The sequence below is a fragment of the Prionailurus bengalensis genome, chromosome E2 (genome assembly GCF_016509475.1).
Source record: "Prionailurus bengalensis isolate Pbe53 chromosome E2, Fcat_Pben_1.1_paternal_pri, whole genome shotgun sequence".
NCBI classification, from domain to species: domain Eukaryota; kingdom Metazoa; phylum Chordata; class Mammalia; order Carnivora; family Felidae; genus Prionailurus; species Prionailurus bengalensis.
This window is the reverse complement of record NC_057352.1, coordinates 21,774,814-21,792,481: the sequence shown is the minus strand read 5'-3', so window position 1 is coordinate 21,792,481 and position 17,668 is coordinate 21,774,814. Positions and strand designations below refer to the sequence as shown.

Genomic DNA, 17,668 nt, shown 5'->3' with positions numbered 1-17,668 from the left:
TCAAGCCTTTTTTCCTCCTGCTAATTTTAGTAGTCCTGCTATTCTTTGGGAAGAGAACGGTGTGAAAATCAAGCATAGTATCCAAAAATAAAAGAGTAGATCTGTTTCAGGGCTTGCAGCATATTTAACTGAAAAGCAACTCCAGATATGCCACTTTCTATCTAGTCTTTAATACGTTTTCCAATTTCTCCAGAATATTTTAGCTTCAGAAAAGGCAAGGATGACTTCCTAATCTATGAATATTTTTTGAGACTGAAATGGGCACCCCAAATTATTTCTAGATTGGGATTGGGAGGGTCTTCTCCCTATGTGATGCCAGGTTATCACTCGGGATGGAAGTCACTGATACGCTTCGTGGGGCCACACCACGATGGATTACGAATTTTCCTTTGGGACCTAGAGCATGTTTTGTTTGGAGCATGTTCCCAGGCAGGTGAAGTGATACAGAGCTCTCTCCATGGAGCCTGCAGGTAGACTGTATGGCATGCTTTTTGAGCCTTCCACCTTCATTTAAGGGAAAAAAAAAAAAAAAAAGAATTCCTGTTTCATCTAAGGAATTCAGTTCCAGCCCACCAGAACTGTGGAAGGACATGTGGTCCAGGTTAGCAGAGATCCTCAGGTCTGAGGCTCTCTCCGACAGCCTGGCGTGACAGCCAGGGGAGCCCAGAGGACAGAGGCAGGGATGCTACCTGAAGACCCCAGCCCACTCCTCCTCCAGCCAGGGAAGCTGGACATTTGTGACAGAAAGTTAGAACCGTGTCAAGCCCTTCATGCAAACAATAAATATTACTTCTGCTCATAATCGGACTTTTCTCCAGCATCGTCTTTGAATGTTGAACCTTTTTCAATTAATTAAAAACTATGCACTGCAGAGTGCATATTTTATCAGCCCTCAGCTGCTTAAGTGTCTAGAAAAGACCAGGCAGTTTTTCTTTCTTTCTTTCTTTCTTTTTTTTTTTTTTTCTTCCAGGCAACCCAGAGCAAGTACTTGCAAGGGTCATATCTTTTTAATTATCTTTTCTCTCTTTGATTAATTATTCCGTCTGACAATAGCGTGTTTCTAATGCTATTCACCTGCCTTTGATGATTGACAACTTTTCTGTCTGATTCAGAGCAAACAGCTGCTGCCACAATCGCCTAGCAACCCGGGTGTGATGGATGAGCCCCCAAGATGGATGGCTGCAATAAATCATGTCTCCAGCCATAAAACTGAGAAAAGGGGATAAGAAGAAAAGCGAACGAAAAACAAAACAAGGTTTCTTCCCATGAGTGCACTCAGTTCCTTACCAATTATACCTGAAATGGACTTTGCACCTATTAATAGCAAAGTTTTTCTAATCAGTAAAAATGGGCCGATGCCATTTGTATCGAAGGTGTTTACAATTGTTCCTGCAAATTGGCACTTGTACTCCCAATTTCCTCCAGCACTGGCCAAGTGCAAGGGCAGAGGATCAAAGTTTTCCTTTCTTCCATGAAGTCTCAGCAAGAAACACCATCATCTTTTTATAGTCAGATGTGAGTCCAGGTACCGACAAAGGATGTAACGGTGCTTCTACCCCATTTCTGGCACTAGCTGGGCAACACTGCAAGCGAACCCGAAAGTGATCCTTGCATGCAAGGTGTCAGGATGCTAATAAAGTTATTTTAAAATAGAGAGGTGTGTGCACACGCGCGCGCACATGCACACGCACACACGCACACACACACACACACACACACAAAGTTGCCTGGACTTGGTGAGTGAAAAAGCCACCTCTCCATTTCTTTCTGTTCAGGCAGATGCAGGCTTTTTACATGTCAGGGAAAAGTTTGTCCCAGAAGCAGCAAGATAGGAACATCCAGCCCTTCCGCCAATTCTAGGCTCTCATTCCTTTAGATAAAAAAACTACTGCAGCCTAAAACTTTCGGTCCCATCAATTTTTTTTAAATTAACGTCCACACTCTAAGTCATACAAGGAGCCCTACATTTAATTAGCAGACCCAAATAAAGTCACATATTTAATAGAACGCCTGCCAATTAAATGGGCGCTATCGGGGCTCTGCTAGTGAAGAGACTGAGCAGGAAGGCCAGCAGTTTTGTTTTCTTTTTTTTGCGCCCGGGGAAAGCTGGCAGCAAGGGCCTCTGCAGCAGAAAAGGCAGAAAGGCTGGCGCTCGGCTGATTTCTCCCAGCGGCTGGGGGCTCCACCGGTAAGCCAGCCTGCGGCCCTAACTACTTCCAGTAGGTGGGGGTGTCCGGGAGCACAGCTCAAGGGTGCAAAAGAACCAGAAGTGATTAGCCGGCGGGGCCTGGAAACAGCTGTCCACATCAGTCCTGGTGGGGGTCTGCTGGGGCCTGTGAGGGGGGACAGAGCACAGACACAAAAGGGGAGGAGGCCGCTGGGAGCAGGGGCAGGGAGCCACAGAAGATCATTTTTTATCTGAAGTATTCCTGGGACATGGAAGTCTGTTTCTTCATTCTGACACTGCTAACCAAGCCAACCAGTATTTTTTGAATAGTTATATTGGGCTAAGCTTTTCAGATACAGATTTAAAAAAAAAAAAAAAAAAAAAAAAAAAAAAAAAAAAAGCATGTCACAGAGTTGAAAAAATCAGGCAAGGGTCCTGGCTTCAGCAACTGCAGCTCTGTTTATATTTTAATGTTTCGTACGTGACTGCCTCTGTCGGGGAAGAGAGGGAGAGGGAGAGAGGGAGAGGGAGAGAGAGAGAAGTTGCCTGTTAGCTTTAGCGTAAATCACAGATACTTCATTTTTCCCTTGGAAAAACGTCCTTGGAAATTATTCAAAATTAAAACCTCCCCCTCACTTTTTTAGGGGGGCGGCGTGTCTTCTATATTGTAAATGGGAGGGCTCGTGTCTGGTCAGCAGCAATGAGAACCCAAGGCCAATCGATGGAAATACACACACACACACACACACACACACACACAGGCCCCTACCCTGCTCCAGCTCGTCCAACTCTCAAGTTACAGGTTTACACGGCAAGTCTAAATAATATTCAAAATGATAAATGGCGCCCTAAGCCCAGCATCTAACATCAATCTTTTCTTAAGGAACATCCATCTTCAATAACGCACGTTTGAATCATGTGAAGCCAGGAGCCCTGAGATTCATTTATACCACCCCTCACAAGCCAGGGTGGCTTGAATGATACCTGTCAGCCCTGGTTTGTTGTGGTTGTTGCTGTTGCTGTTTTCCTTGACTACTAAAGGGGAAAAAAAAAAAAAAAGAAGGAAAAGGAGAAAAGGAATGGGGGTGGGGGGAGAGTCAGAAGAGCGTCAAAGGCCGAACAGTGTGGTTTAGCAGATAATACGAAAGAACATAACCTCTTCCCTGCCTCTGCCAATCTTGGGCCCGCCACACACCCAGTCAGCCATCCACACGGAGCAGGCTCTCGCCTCTCCTCGCCCCTGCCTCTCCACCCTCCTCCCGGTCCCTCTCGCCAAATCAGCAGCCTCTCTCTGCAAGCCAACGGTACAGTACTGGGAGGAGGAGACAGCATCACATGGACTGGGCTTCCCTCCCCTCCCCGTTGTCTGGCTGGGGCCCATATGATAAATGACATATGTCATTCTGTCAGGAGGGAAGGGTGGGTCAGTGATGTATGACTCCGCTGAAAAGGAAATCGACTGTTTGGCATGGTGCAGCTCTTCTCCACCAGGATTTAGTTCCAGAACTCTGAAATGAATTCTCCGACGTTTCAAGTGCATACTTAGGGCAGGCTGATGGGAGGCCTGGGGAAATCGCACTTTATCCTCGCCCTGCCCTTCCAATGGCAAGGAAAAAAAAAAAAAAAAAAAAAAGCAAAGCTTCTGCCGCTGGATACCTGCAAAAGGCCACGCGCGTGTCAAAGTCCCCAGCAGTCACACACCACGGGTTATTAAAAATGTGACTCGGGGAAAAAAAAAAAAAAAAAAAAAAAAGAAAGAAATTAAGTGGAGAGTAAGGTTAGTCCTTTTATTTATTTATTTTTTAATGGCAAAGGGCTGACACAAAAGCAAGATAAAAATTAGCATGTTTGAAGTAATCGTCCCGCAGCTTGACATCTGCATAGTAAATTTTAAAGGAAAAAAATGTGTCAGACAGCCATGAGCCGCTTCACCCTCCCCCCTTTCATTAGCTCACTGCCAGGGTGGCACTGCTGAACCTCATTACGGCAAGAGGATTTATGAAGCTGAACCCAATGGCAAAGAAAAGGCATCTGTCAATAATTGTAGGGAGCTGCACTCACAGCTTTGAAATCTCATTAAGTATGCAGTTATCAGGCATAAAGATCAAAAACATTACTCAACTCCGACAGAATCTTATGGAGGAACATTAATTAGCAACAGGCCTACAGTACAAAAAAAAAAAAAAAAAAAGAAAGAAAGAAAAAAAAAAAAAAAAAAAAACACAGACTTCCTCTCACACCTGCCCAACCCACAAACCTAAAGCAACACTCCCCCTCCCGCCCGAAAAAAAATAATTCCAGGCATCTGAGACTGATCAAGAACATGAAACAGGAGAGAAGCACACAGAAAGAAGAGGGAGGGAAGGGGTGAGAGGCGGCAGGGAGGGAGGAGAGAGGGGGAGGGCGGGGAAATTCGGTTGAGAAAGGCTTGGCTGTGAGAAGAGAAAAGGAAGAAGCTGTCAAACTTGAGAAGGATGTCAGTGCTGGCCCTGATTACAGGGGCCTATGGAGTTCTCAGACCTTTTATCATCCTCGCCATCAAAACCAGCCAAGGCTCACCGCAGGAGGGCTGGTGACTGCCTGACTGCAGCCCAGGCCAGCGCCAGGGACCCAGGACCCTCTCACCTGGCAGGCAGGGTGCCTTAGGCCCAGCGCCCAGGAGGCAGGCCCTGCCAGCCCGTCTGTGGCAGCACCTTGCTCTCTGCCGGCCTGGTCTGCACCCAGCTGACCACAGCCACGGCCAGACCCAGCTCTGCGGGCCCAGGGCACAGTCTAGGGACTCACGGCTGTCACTGTCCATCTCACCGCCATCTGAAAACACCCCGTTCCTCCTCCAAAGAGATTTTGGCATCCTCTCTGCTCACACGTACACTTTCTCTTATTTGATTTCTGTGTATGACTGACTCATACGCTTCGTCGCCTATAACACGCTGAAAAATAAAATATAAATGTGGGGAATTCACATCCAAACTCTCATGCCGACACCAGGTCACGGGGCTTCGTGACCTCTGTAGCACACGGGACAGGGTGCAAGCTGATGACGGGAGTCACATGGATGCCCGAGCGAGTCTGACTCCAGGATGTCCACAGAGGGAAAAAAAAAAAAAAAATCAAACGACAAGCTTCTTTAACCACCACGTTCTCCATCTCCTGCAAGCTGCACTGGCAAAGAGTAATTTACACATGTTTGGAAACATCCCACAAGGAGGATGTGCTTGGGGTCTCAGGCAAAGTTCTCTTCTGTTCTCTGGTAGCCCGCATCTAGGGTAGGCGCACCGAGGCCTGGGGAGGGGTCACAGATACCACTCAGGTTCTGCCCAACAGGCAACATCGCCCCTGGCATGTGGTGCGACAGTTAGGCACGGCCCCCCAGGACCCCCTGGGAAAGGTGTAGAATACTAACTGTAATGATAATAAACCATATATTCTGTACCAATGTCTCTCACAGAAAGGTGGCCTTCTCTGGCTACCCACGAGCATGTGCTTGAATGTGCCTGTGCGCTCCCCCTGCCACACACACACACACACACACACACACACTTCCCATAATCCCACACCATGAGAAAACCTTCAGAACAGCACTCTTTGGACCTAAAACCTTTGCCATCTCTCGTCTCAGAGTGCTTCTCTCCCTCCTAGGCCACCCTCTTACCTCATTCCATGGCCACTTCCGGGAAGCCTTTACCCCTCTCCTCTACAGAAGATAATGGTCACCTTTTCTAATTAGCCACATCTTTGAGGAAAAGGGCATTAAGATTCCTAGGCAACCAGCTTGGAGATCTCTCCAAGACAAGGCCCATCCTTTCCAATAAATGACTCTCCTTTGGAATATCAATGAACACGGCTCGGATAAATTGTCACCTATGGCCAAAACCAGTTAAGAACACTGGTCTATAAGCCAGACTTGATGAGAAGGAATTTTAGTAGTAATGTTACAATAAGGTGTTTATATTTTTTATGCGCTTACCATATTACCTTTATTATGTGTAACATCAAAGTGATTATAGCAATTACATCTAACAGAATTAATTACAGAACTTCCCATCATTCCAGGATACATAATGCATTAGAGGTAAGCCAAAGAAAGAAAACATCTTGATTGTAGTAACTATTGTTGGTATGTATTTTCCCCAGCAGCAACGCCAAAGCAACGGCAGCTTGCAGGAAGAACAGGGTAATGGAAACTGAGAGGTTTAATAGGAAATGAGGTATATTTTCTTTAAATTAAGTAACACCTCTGCCTAATAATATGTTGGTGCTATTGGACATATAAAATCAATTTAATTTTTTTAAGTGTAAATCTTTAAAAGGCTCTAGTTAATCCCACCAACCAATGTTACTACATAAAGGAGAAAGCACATGGGTGAAAGACTTACAAGTCTTTACGTATGCAAAATAAATTCACTCAAGGCTTCATTAATATTAATTTAAATTCAAAACCCATTTACATTAAATTGTTCATTAAAAATTGCCTATTTTATGCAACATGCATTTCTCAAAGAACTCAGAGGAAACTGAATACATAGGACTAGATTTAATGATGAGAATGGTAAAAATCAAAAGTAAATGAATTGAAGTCATTTCACGTATATTACCAAATGGCGCGTTGCCCCCCATTAAGGATGGGTTCCAGTTTGGGGAACAACAAACGCTCAGAGTATTTTGCTTCCCGCCACCACGCACTTGTGACCACGACCTTCTGGTCTACCCAAGAATAAGAAGAAAACAAGTCCCACTCGTGCGATGAAGAGGGCAGTCCATTCAAACCTGCACTTGGGAAGGGAGCAGGTCCCACCTCAGAATCCCAGCTGGGGGATTCTGAGCTCAGGTCTGAACTCACAGACCTTGGAGAGTTAGGCTTGCTTTTCAGAAAACGTACATCAGTTAGCATTTGCTGGTGTACATCTTGGTTTAGAATGAATGGTTTCTCTCTCCCTTTCACTCGCTCCCCACCCCCCCTCGCCCCCCGCAATGCTTTATTCCCAAAGCAAGGGGACCAAGATATGATGACAAGGACTTGGTAAGTTCCTTGCTTTGGCGCCCTCCCCCTGAAGACAATCTGAACTTACACTGTTTCCCCAACAGCTGTTCTGGATGAAGAAAACACCGTCATAATTAATAACATGTGTCCTGACAGTATGAATTAATAATTTATCATTAAGCCCAAACAAATTGAAATTATTCTTCAAGAGCCACACCTTTGCACATCTGAGAAAACAAGGTTATGAAGATGGTCGAAAAGTCCAGGTAACGTGACCTTTAGAGAAATGCCTTTTTACTCCCCTTGATACATCACTGGGGCCACTCCTGTTGAAACACTAAAATAATTTACAGAATTGAAAGTAATTAAACCCAAGAATCTAAGTGCTGATCAAATCAAGTGTATGTGCTTGAAATGTCTTCTTTTTTAAATGGGGCTTATAAAATATTCAATATTTGGTCAAGGACACTATGTAATCTTTCTAATAAAGATTCCTAAATCTGGAGTATGACAGTTGTTCAGGCAAGTGGTCATAAGCAGATTATACTCTATAACTTTTTTTTTTTTACTTCCAAAAATGCAGACCTTTATTCTAGCTACAAACAGGAAACTGAATTTTTATGCCCACGTCTAATGTAATTGTTTACCAATGTCGAAAAATTAGAGAAAGCTACCAAGCCTGTGTATCCATTCTCTGCAATTCAGGTAAAAAATCTAGAAGGGGGAAAAAAAAAAAAAAACATATTCATAGCCATTGTTTAGTAGGATTTAAAAATTAATTTAATGACTAACTGCAAATACTGGAAACTAGAATTAATCTGTCTGGATTTTTTTAAAGGCTTACAGACATTTAAATGCATGTATCGGGACACTTTATCAACCTAACATAAAATTGTCATCTTATCTTATTATATGACTATTTTATGCATGTGTCAAAGAATTTTAAAATGACTGCCTGTCTATTGAGTCTAATTACAACTGCACATTATCTGTCTAGATGTACCAGTCCATATCATTGTTACCAAATACAATATATTGTATTCACCTTTCATTTTTAACTTCAGACAGAGAAACCACAATTTGGAGCGTAACTAAAATACACACACATGCACGCACACACACACACAGTGAACACCTGAGAAGGTCTGGGCTAAGTGATGCCACTGTTCTGCTCTGTCCTGCTCCTCCCCACGGGCTGTGGGGAAATGCTGCAGGGGTGTCACAAAACAGCTGCTGTGACAGAAAGGCCCCTCTCCCTAACTGGGCTGCACACAAACACAGAAGGGTACACACACACCCTACTTCTTTTTTTTTTTTTCTTTTTCTTTTCTTTCCTTTATGTTTTTTTATTAGTAGTAGTATTATTATTATTTTTTTTTTTTTTTACTACCAGACCAAAGCTATTTTTATAGTTTGTCCAGCGACAGGCAGGAATAAAAATGGGCCAGCAGGAAAGCCTCACCAACTGCCCTCGGAAGACATGTCCCTGGATTAACATGGCTGTTGGGCACCAGCACTGGGACTCGGCTCCTCTCCCTTCTTGTTCCCTGCCTGTGACTGCAGCCCTCGCCCCGGCCTGGCTCTGCCACAAGAAGAGTCAAAGGGGGGGAAGCCCCCCCACCAAAGCGGTGCAGGCACTTTGCCCTCAAGGTGATCCTTCTCCTTCCAGACACCCCAGGAGTGGAGGTGACATGGGCGGGGGGGGCGGGGGGGGCGGGGGGGCAGGAAGGGTTTTAATTCTGGGAACTCACCTGGGCTTCCCGGCAACCCCACGGCCCTGAGCAGCCACCTTTCATTGTAATCTCTTTACAAAACAATCTTTGGTAAAAAGAGGGAAAACGCAGACGTGTGAGACAATTTAGGGAAGAGTACTGATACGTCAGTTAGTGACTATCGCTCGCTTATGAGCGCGCTCAAGGCAACACCGAGAACAAAATGACAACATCCACCGCTCACAATCAAGTGTGGCCCTGGAGAGCACTGAAGCCCTAACTGACAGATGTCAAGATAATGGGGGCACAGCAGCCGATTCTGGAAGATTCTCTTCCCTAGGTGGACGTCCAGGGGGACAGCCTTTGCCTCCTGCCCTCTTTGTTTTTCTCCCTCATCTTCTTGATTTTCCTTTTTAAAATTTGCATTGTTCCACCCATTTTGTGGGAAAATGAGAGTCGGGGGGGGGGGGCAGGAATCACAGAGCAGCCGAAACCAGTCATTTTGTCACCTTGCTACAAGGCAGAACACTTGCCCAAAGGAGAAACGTGTGGCAAGCCTGAGAGCAAATATATTCCCAAGGCCGACGCCGAAATGCCCTTCTGAACACTCCACGTGCCTCTCTGACAGAGAAGAGGAAATCTCTCTGGAGCCGCCCAATGTGTGGCCCAGAGTCAGGAAGGCCAGGGTGCACTAGTGGCCAGCAGGTGCGCTCCCTTTCGGGCATGCCCACGTCTCCTGGCAATGCAAACCCCCTCTGCCTTGCCACAAGCCCATCCTACCCCGGGGGACCCACAGCGATCTGTCACACTAGCCGAACCCAAGGGGTTCAAACCACTTTTGTACAAGTGAAGATACTCAAAGGTTTACCCTCTTGACGTGACCACCTAAGAACTCCTTGGAAGATTATTCTCTTTCAATGAATAAGATTCAAAACGGTCAGTGACGAGTTGTTGTTCCTTGAGGACTGGTTTTGTTTTGTTTTGTTTTGTTTGCAAGTTTCGGCAATTTTTTTAAATGATTTTACAGCCCCCCCCCCCCCCCCCCGGAAAATGGATATGAGTGGATAAAACGTCTGCTATGAAACACTGCTCCAATTTTTTTTTTTCTGGTATCTTCAAAGAATACGCGGTTTAAAAAACGTGACGCACGGGCAAGAGTCACATTTTAAGCAAGGGACAACGGTCATTTCGCCCGAAGGACACTGGCCTCTGCAACCCTGTTCCTCTGAGGCAGCAACATCTGTCCAGCACAAACGTACGGCCCTTCGAAATTACACGTGTGGAGAAAGGACGCTCCTGCCCAGGTTTCTCTTCGGCAGGTGAAGAAATGTCTCTCTCCTTTTGAGAAAAGGCACTAAGCCATGCATGATTTCCGTTAAAAAAAGAAAGAAAGGAAAAGAAAAGAAAAGAAAATCCTCAAGCACAGAAATACGTCTTTTCAGGGATTCTTGGAGCCTGCTTTGGCCTTCTGGAGAGCAGTGGTACATTTGGCCTAGATATAAAGACTGTGTGCACCTGTGTGAGACGTCTGCACGCCTTACCCAGCTCTCAGCCCTTTGTGGTTGTTATTCTACCCCAGACCATTAAAAGGGCCCTAATTCCTATGACATGATTATCCAGGTACCAAAGCCCATTTGTCACCTGCAGCAGAAAATTGAGTTAATGCACAACTAAAGGCAGCCAGGACTGTGTAATATCAACTTGATTACATCAAACTAGCTGCAAACCTAATTCTGCTGGATGACACTGTGTCGAGCTTGTCATCTCCAATCATTAAAGCTGTCAGGGATCCATCAGGTTTACAGCTAATTAGGTGAACACTAATGAAGCTGGCAAAACAACTTTTCTTTTTTTATGGCTGAGCGGACCTTTCAGTTTGGAGGGGAAAAAAAATTCTCGAGTATTCTCAAGGTTGCTGGGGACTGGATTTCCAGTTACCAATCAGCAGACATCTTTCTTTTTCCCACTCTCTCTCTATCAGTGCAAAGCAATCAATTTGTCATCACTCCCAGGATGCCACAAAAGCAGGCATGAACCTTATAACTTGCAGCTGTGAGAACTGAAAACGGGAGGGGAAAAAAATGGGAAGTTTCTTGTCCAACCAACCAACAAACAAAAACCTCAGACAGCTCACTTATTGGCCTGTGCATACTTAGCTCAGGCCTCAGTGTGGAGGGTTCTTTCTTTCTCTCTCTCTCTCTCCCTCTCTTTTTTTTTTTTTTTATTCCTCCCCTCTTCTTAAATAAGTAGCCCTTCAGACATTCTCCACCCCCTCCTCCACACGTCCATTAGGCAGAAGCATTCTGATAAAGTAAATCCAAAACCAGGGTATGGGAAAGAAAGAAAGCACTCAGGCTGCCAACTTCTGATTGACCATTAAGCTATTGATGAATGTGCCTGTCAGGAGAGAGACAATTAAATCAAATATGAAACAAAGTCGTTTTGACGGGTCATTTTGATAGAGCAAAACCATTCTTCCATCTCCTATTAGCCGGGCAGTCAAGTTTTTATATAATGAATATTTCTTAACTGACCTGAGATTTCCTGGCTGCCTTTTGTAAAAGGTGCAGAAAGGTTAGGGAACAGGTTGCTTTAAGATAGATAGATAGATAGATAGATAGATAGATAGATAGATAGATAGATGGATAGATAGATAAAATCAACAGGACCTTTCCTCCGCTAATATTTTTAGCAGGAAGTTATCAGAGAAGAGTCTCAGATTGGCAAGGTGGGGGAGAAAAAGGTGAAGCCACCATAGAAAGAGTTCTAACCTAAATGTAAAGATGTCATCACATATGGTTCATTTGATTGAGGCACTCAGATACCTTAAAATGTGCATCCAAAAAGGAAAGAAAAAAATTTCAAAGACTGGAAGAAGCCCAAGACACTCCTACTGCCCAACTTTGTGAAGGAGTCCTCCAAAGTTTTGGAGTTTATTTTGGGCAGATAAGCTCACTGCCTGAGCTTGGAATTTAAAGGAGAGGGTAGAATGGGCAAGAAGCACCAGCCAGGAGGTGACCTGAGCGGCAGCACCCTCCCCATAACCACTGCTGGGATTTTCAAACTTCCTAAATTTGGGCAACACCGAGGACAGACAGCAAAACCCGCCGTATGTGCCCCAAACCAAGTCTCCTTTCTTCTAGGGTTTTCTTAAGGCAGGAACAAGAAAGTACATTTCTGGGAAAAAAAAAAAAAAAAAAAAAAAGAGCATTCCCTCTGCGTGACCCTGTGTAAGGAGACTCCAGGGCGCATCCAGTGTGTGGGCTCCACCAGCAGGGCCGGCTCCCATGATGGAAATGACCATCCCCGTCACCCCCAGGGCTACTACAGGCACTCGGGGGCGGCACAGGTACAACGCCTTCATCCAAGTGGGGCGTCAGGCAATGCCCTGACCCTTCCCTCTGCTCTCCCTTCCTCCACCAAAAGAAAAGAGCAGAAAAGACACGAACCTCCACTTAACCCTCCGATTTCAGGCAGCATCTGAACCTCTGCACATCTGAGTGTTACTCATATCAAAATGCATCCCGTCCACATGTGGTCCTCTCAGCAATCCGTCCCAAATCCCCGAACTTCCACTGACAGGGCCCTAGTGACGTCACAGAGCTTGGCCTCACCATTGGGAGTGATTTATTGATGTTTATTGGGAATGAATAGATCAAAGGCAGCAGCATGACGGGCGATCAATCAGTCATCAAATCAAGGGTGGCAAAGGGCCAGAAACCCTTCTTCCAGGCAACATACCCCCAACTGACATTATTGCAAAATAATGTTATGTGTGTGGGTTTGGTTTTGTTTTCAATGATGCTTTTTCCAGAAAAGAAAAGAAAAAAAAAATCGGCTCAATCTTAACAGGAGTTGACATCCTGGCAAAAAAAAAAAAAAAAAAAAAAAAAGAGAGAGAAAGAAAGAAAGAAAAGAAAAGAAAAAGAAAACCGGGGGTTGGGGGGGGGGTGGGAGTAGACAGGCACGTCCCAGAACTAAGTGCTACGAGGAGGTGAGGGTGGGAGAAACAGTGGAAGGAGGGGTGGGGGTAAGGGAAAACAAACAGGGATAGAGGAAACGCCAGCGTCTAACAGTGACTTGACGGTCATCTGACAATACGGAGACCCAGTGCGCTCTGCCTTCCACCGCTTGCCCGCTTTGGGCCCAATAAATGAAGAATCAATCGGATTAGCAGTAAGGTGGCCGAAGGGACCCGCTCGCTCACTCGCCGGCTCTCTTTCGCTCGGCAGACACCGGGCTGTCCCCCCGCCGGCCGGCCGCGGGAGGACACGGAAGGTGTCCCAGGGAACTCAGGTGACCCCGCCCGCCCCCCACAGAAAGAGCCCGAAGAGGGCTCCTTCCCATCCCCTCCGCAGCCGGCGAGCTGAAGAGGCAGGGACCCAGGCGGGCTCAGTTAGCCCCCGAGCGCGCGCGGCTCGCGAAGTGGGTGCGAGCCGGGGCAGGGCGAGCGCGGCGGGGCGTCCGGGGGGCGCCCGGGACGCGAGGCGGGCGCACGCACCCAGAGAGCAGAGCAGCGAGCGAGCCTGGCGCCCCGGAGTTACTCTGCGCGGGCAGAGGAAGAGGGGCGAGGAGTGGGGCGAGGAGCCGGGTCGCCGCCGGCCGGAGGCGCACGGCAGCGAGAGGAAGAGGAGGAGGAGGAGAGGAGGAGGAAGGGGAAGCGGCTCGTACCTGCTGCGCGCCGGGGCGCCTGCTGCTTCCTCCTCGGCATGATGCTCCTCCGGCGACTGCCACTGCCGCCGCCGCCGCCGCCGCTGCCGGGCTGAGGAGAGGGAGGGAGGGGCGGCGGGCCCGCGGGGGGGCGAGGCGGGCCGGCTCTCAGCCTCCCCCCCGGAGAGCGGCCGCCCGCAGGATGCTGCTGCGCCCCGGCTCTCCGCGTCCCCCCCTCTCCGCGCTCCGCCGCGATCCCCGAACGTGCGGAGGGAAGAAGGAGGGCGGGCGAGGGAGGCGCGGGGAGGGAGGAGCGCGGGGGGAGGAGGAGGCAGAGGAGGAGGAGGTGGTGAAGGAGGAGGAGGAGGAGGACCGCGCTGCCGGCGGAATGGGAAGTTTGACAAATCGCTCCAGAGGCCCGAGGAGGAGGGGGCGGGGAGGAACGGCGGCCCTGCCCCCCCCCCGCCCCGTCCCCAGACGAGGTGCGCGGGGTTCGGGGCCGGGGGGCGGGGAGAGGGGGAGAAGGCGGGCAGAGGGGTGGGAGGAGGAGCGCGGGAGCGGCCCCGGCTGGTCCTGCCCCGGCCCCCGCCCCCGGGCAGGGGGTCACGGCATCCGGGGGGGGCGCTCAGCCGCCGCCGCGGCCCGGGGCTCAGCGGTCCAGTCTTCTGCCCGCGGCGCGGCTGGAGCGGCGGCGTCGGCAACAGGCAAGCTTAAAGGAAAAGGAGATGATCGTGTCACTCGCCCGCCCGCGGGGGCGCCGCGCCCCCGCTCCCGGCCCCGGGCCTGTCTAGGACCCCCGCCCCGTCCGGGGAGGGGGTGCCGCCCCTCCGCCCCCGCCCTATGCGCGCACGCAGGGGCGCGGCGCCGGCCCGGCCCAGCTCGTCCCGGGGCGCTCGCTACCCTCTCCCGCCCCTCTTCCCCACCCAGCCTCGCCCCCTGGCCGCCCCCGGCTGCCCCGCCCGTGCTGCACTCCTCTCCACCCGCCGCGTCCAAAGCCCCCAGCTTTCTCGCCGGGCCTGGGCCCGCACCCCCCGGGGATGCCGGGGCCCGCGGGCGGGCGCCGGCGCCCTCGAGGGAGGAGGCGGGCGCGGGCCGGAGTGGGTGGGGGCTGCTCCCAGACCCCGCGCCACCCGGGCTCCTCCCCCGGGGACCCGCCGCAGCCACTTCCCCCAATTTTTTTTTTTTTCCCGGGCAAACTTTCCCGGGCCCGTCCCGGGGGTCGGCGTGGGAGGGGGGTGCCTCCAAGTTTCCTCCTCCGCACGGGAAGATCAAGGTCCTTCCGCTCCCCACCCCGCCCTTCGCCCCCTAAGCGCCGGGCCGCGCCCCCCACCCCAAGCGCTGGCAGATCCGAGGGCGGGACGGGGGGGAGGGTGGGGGCGGGGGAAGGAACTCGGGCTCCCAAGCCCATCCCCCGCCCCAGGGCGCCCCCCGAGAGGCGGCCACCGCGCCCAGCGCCCGGCTTGCCAGCAGTACGGGGCGAAAAGAATTGATTATTGATTGGGTGATTGGGGTCGCTGAGGCGCCGAGCGGGCCAGACCGGCGGGCCGCGGAGAGGAGGAGCTGGCAGGGCTGCGTTGGCGGCGGGGCGACGCGGGCTCACTTACGAGCGGCCGCGAGGGCGCGGGTGGGCCGGAGCTCATTGGGACGACCCCCGGGCGGCGGCGGCTGAGCGAGAGCCTGAGCCCGAGCGGCGCGGGCGGCGGCGCATCGATGCGCTGCGGGTTCGATTGCGTCTCCCTGGGCCAGCTCTTGGGCCGGGAATGGGGCGGCCGCGGCGGGTCTGGCTCCGGGCGCTGCCGGGCGGCGGTGGTGGGGGGTGCGGGGGCGGCCGCCAGGCCCAAGGTCCCCGAAGTGGCGCTGCTCCTAGGCGCGCCGCTTGGGGCCCGGAGGCTCCCCTGGGCCCCGCGTCCGATAGTCCCGGCGAGGGCCGGAGCCCCGCGCCCCTGGGACTGCCTGCCTGAGCGTTCCCGGAGCTGCAAACCCCGGCCTTCTTCCTTCCTTTTTTTCCTTCCTTCCTTCCTTGTTTCCTTCCTTCCTTTTTCTTAACGTTTCCTTTTCTTGTGTTTCTTTCTCCCTTTTCTTCTGCCCTCTCTTTTTTATCTTTTTCTTTGTGATTGTTTATGCAAGTTTGTTTTAAAAGTTCACCGGCATGCTTTCTTTTCTTTTAGACCAGGAGACCGTGATCTCACCCAGACGGTAAGATCAAAAGTCTCCGCTCGCCCCCAGCCTGCGGGCTTGGGCTCGGTCCAGACGCCTCCCTGAATGCAGATGTGCTGCTGCCGTCCTCCCGGGCTATAAAGCCTCCTCCAGCGCCTTCGCGCGCGCAGGAGCGCTCGGAGTTGCGGGGTGCGGACCCCGGGCGGTTGCGGGGAATCGGAGTCCGGCTGCGACTGGGCTCCCAGGCGGGCCTTGTGTGTGGCGAACTCGGGGGCGGGGGCGCGGCGAGCGGTTGGTGCCTGCGGCCGCGGAGGCTAAAACAACTGCCCCTCCAGGCCCGGGAGACTCGGCCGTGGGGCGTGAAACGCTTCTTGCGAACGAGGAAACGGTGAGTTGGCAGACGCCGCCCGCGGCCTCTCGGTTCTGGTCGCGGCGCTGGGAGCCTCTTGCCTGGAGGAGGGTAGGCGCCGCGCGAGGTCAGCTCCTGCCCGCCCCTGGCTCACCTTCCCAGCACCGAGCGCCCTTTTGGGCGCGCCGGTAGTGATGGGTGCACAGCGCGGGGCGCCACGCACGGAAGGCTGAGAGTTTCGCCCTGGCTTGTGCTCCCCCTCCTCCTTTGCTTCCCAACGCTGCTCTCCAAACCTCTGTTCCCTCCTCCCCCTCCCCCTGCGGGCCACGGCCTGAGCTCCGGTCTCCGAGCCGCCCGAAGCCACCGCCCGATCGCTACCTCGCCCTCCCCCGCTCGGGCGCCGCGCGCGGTGCGATCCGCCCTAACATCTGTCCGTCCAACCATTGGCGCATCCATCAGTGTCACTGAGCTGCACATCGCAGCGACAACCCGTCACGCGCAACACGGGCTCTGCGGAGTGCAGACTGCGACCGCGCTGCCTTGCCCGGACACTCAAACAGGGTTCTGGCCCGGCGTGGCACTGCCTGGAACCCTGATCTCTACAGTGTTCTTTTAACCATACTCACCGCCTTTAATACCAAGAGCTCAAAACGGGACTAGTTTTGCAGGCCATGCTAGCAATGGGACAGATGGAGAGGGACACTGTCAACCTAGCCCTAGCAATTCCAAGTTCTCTTTGCCCCTTCTCTGTGGACTGGGTGTGGCGTAGGAGAAAAGGCAGGGAGGCTTCCCCGATCTGCACCAAGCACAGTGTGTACTTGAATGCAGGGGCTTAAATGGGCTCCAGCTCAGCCGAATCTGGGGCACATCTTCTGGCCAGAAGGTCTAAAGCTAAAACTTTGCCAGGCCCCTACCTGGCTGCTGCCTGTGAGGAGCGAGAGAGGGGGAAGGAAACGCGGATCCCAGTGAAAACCAGGGACCCGATTCAGGGAGAAATGGTGTCAGGGTGGCAGTAGGTCTGTAATTCATATGTTATTTACAGAGTGAGAAAGGGCAAGGCCATATGTTTGAGAAGCCAGAGCTTTGCGGGTAGTTCCCGGCGCCATTCTCCAAGAATGCTGACCTCCCCCGTGGTTACCATTGTTTCTTGCTTTCCCCACCCGTACCTCGCACCCCGCTGTCCAGAGGGCAAATATCTTCTTATAGGTGCCTGATCAGTTTGGCCAGGCCAAAGGGGCTGTCTGGTCCTCCCCCTAAGAAGTTCAGGGGAAGGGCGCACGGAAGACCTACTCCTCGGACATCTGCGGGGTGGCGGTCCCTGGCATTTTACCTGAGCGTATTCCTACTGCAAATATTTCTGCCCGGGTGTCTGGTGAGTTCTGCCCCACTCAAGAGTCGGCTACAGGAGCGGGTCAAAACCTGTGCTTGTCTTCGTTCCGCGATTCGCGAGGTAGAAGGGATACAGGAGCCGCTTTCCGGCCAGCGCCGGGAGCCAAGGTCTGCGCGGCTCCGGAGGAGGCCGGAGACGGCCGCGGCGGCGCTCACAGGGGCTCCTTCCTGCGGGAAGGAGGGACCGCACTCCAGGGTGCGGCCGAACCGCTTTCACGCTAGAGGAGGGCGGAAAAGCCGGCGCCCGGCGGAGGAGCTAGAAT

The 17,668-nt window shown here is 51.5% G+C and overlaps 1 protein-coding gene across 1 annotated transcript in view; it reads right to left on the bottom strand.

The window, feature by feature from the left end:
• The window catches only part of TSHZ3 (teashirt zinc finger homeobox 3), a 69,655-nt gene extending 55,346 nt beyond the window's left edge, over nt 1-14,309 (bottom strand). The window contains exon 1 of the mRNA XM_043599118.1: nt 13,532-14,309. Within this exon, the coding sequence (XP_043455053.1) occupies nt 13,532-13,571 (40 nt within the window). The 5' untranslated portion in view covers nt 13,572-14,309. The remainder of the gene's footprint in view (nt 1-13,531) is intronic.
• Nucleotides 14,310-17,668: the final 3,359 nt, after the last annotated feature.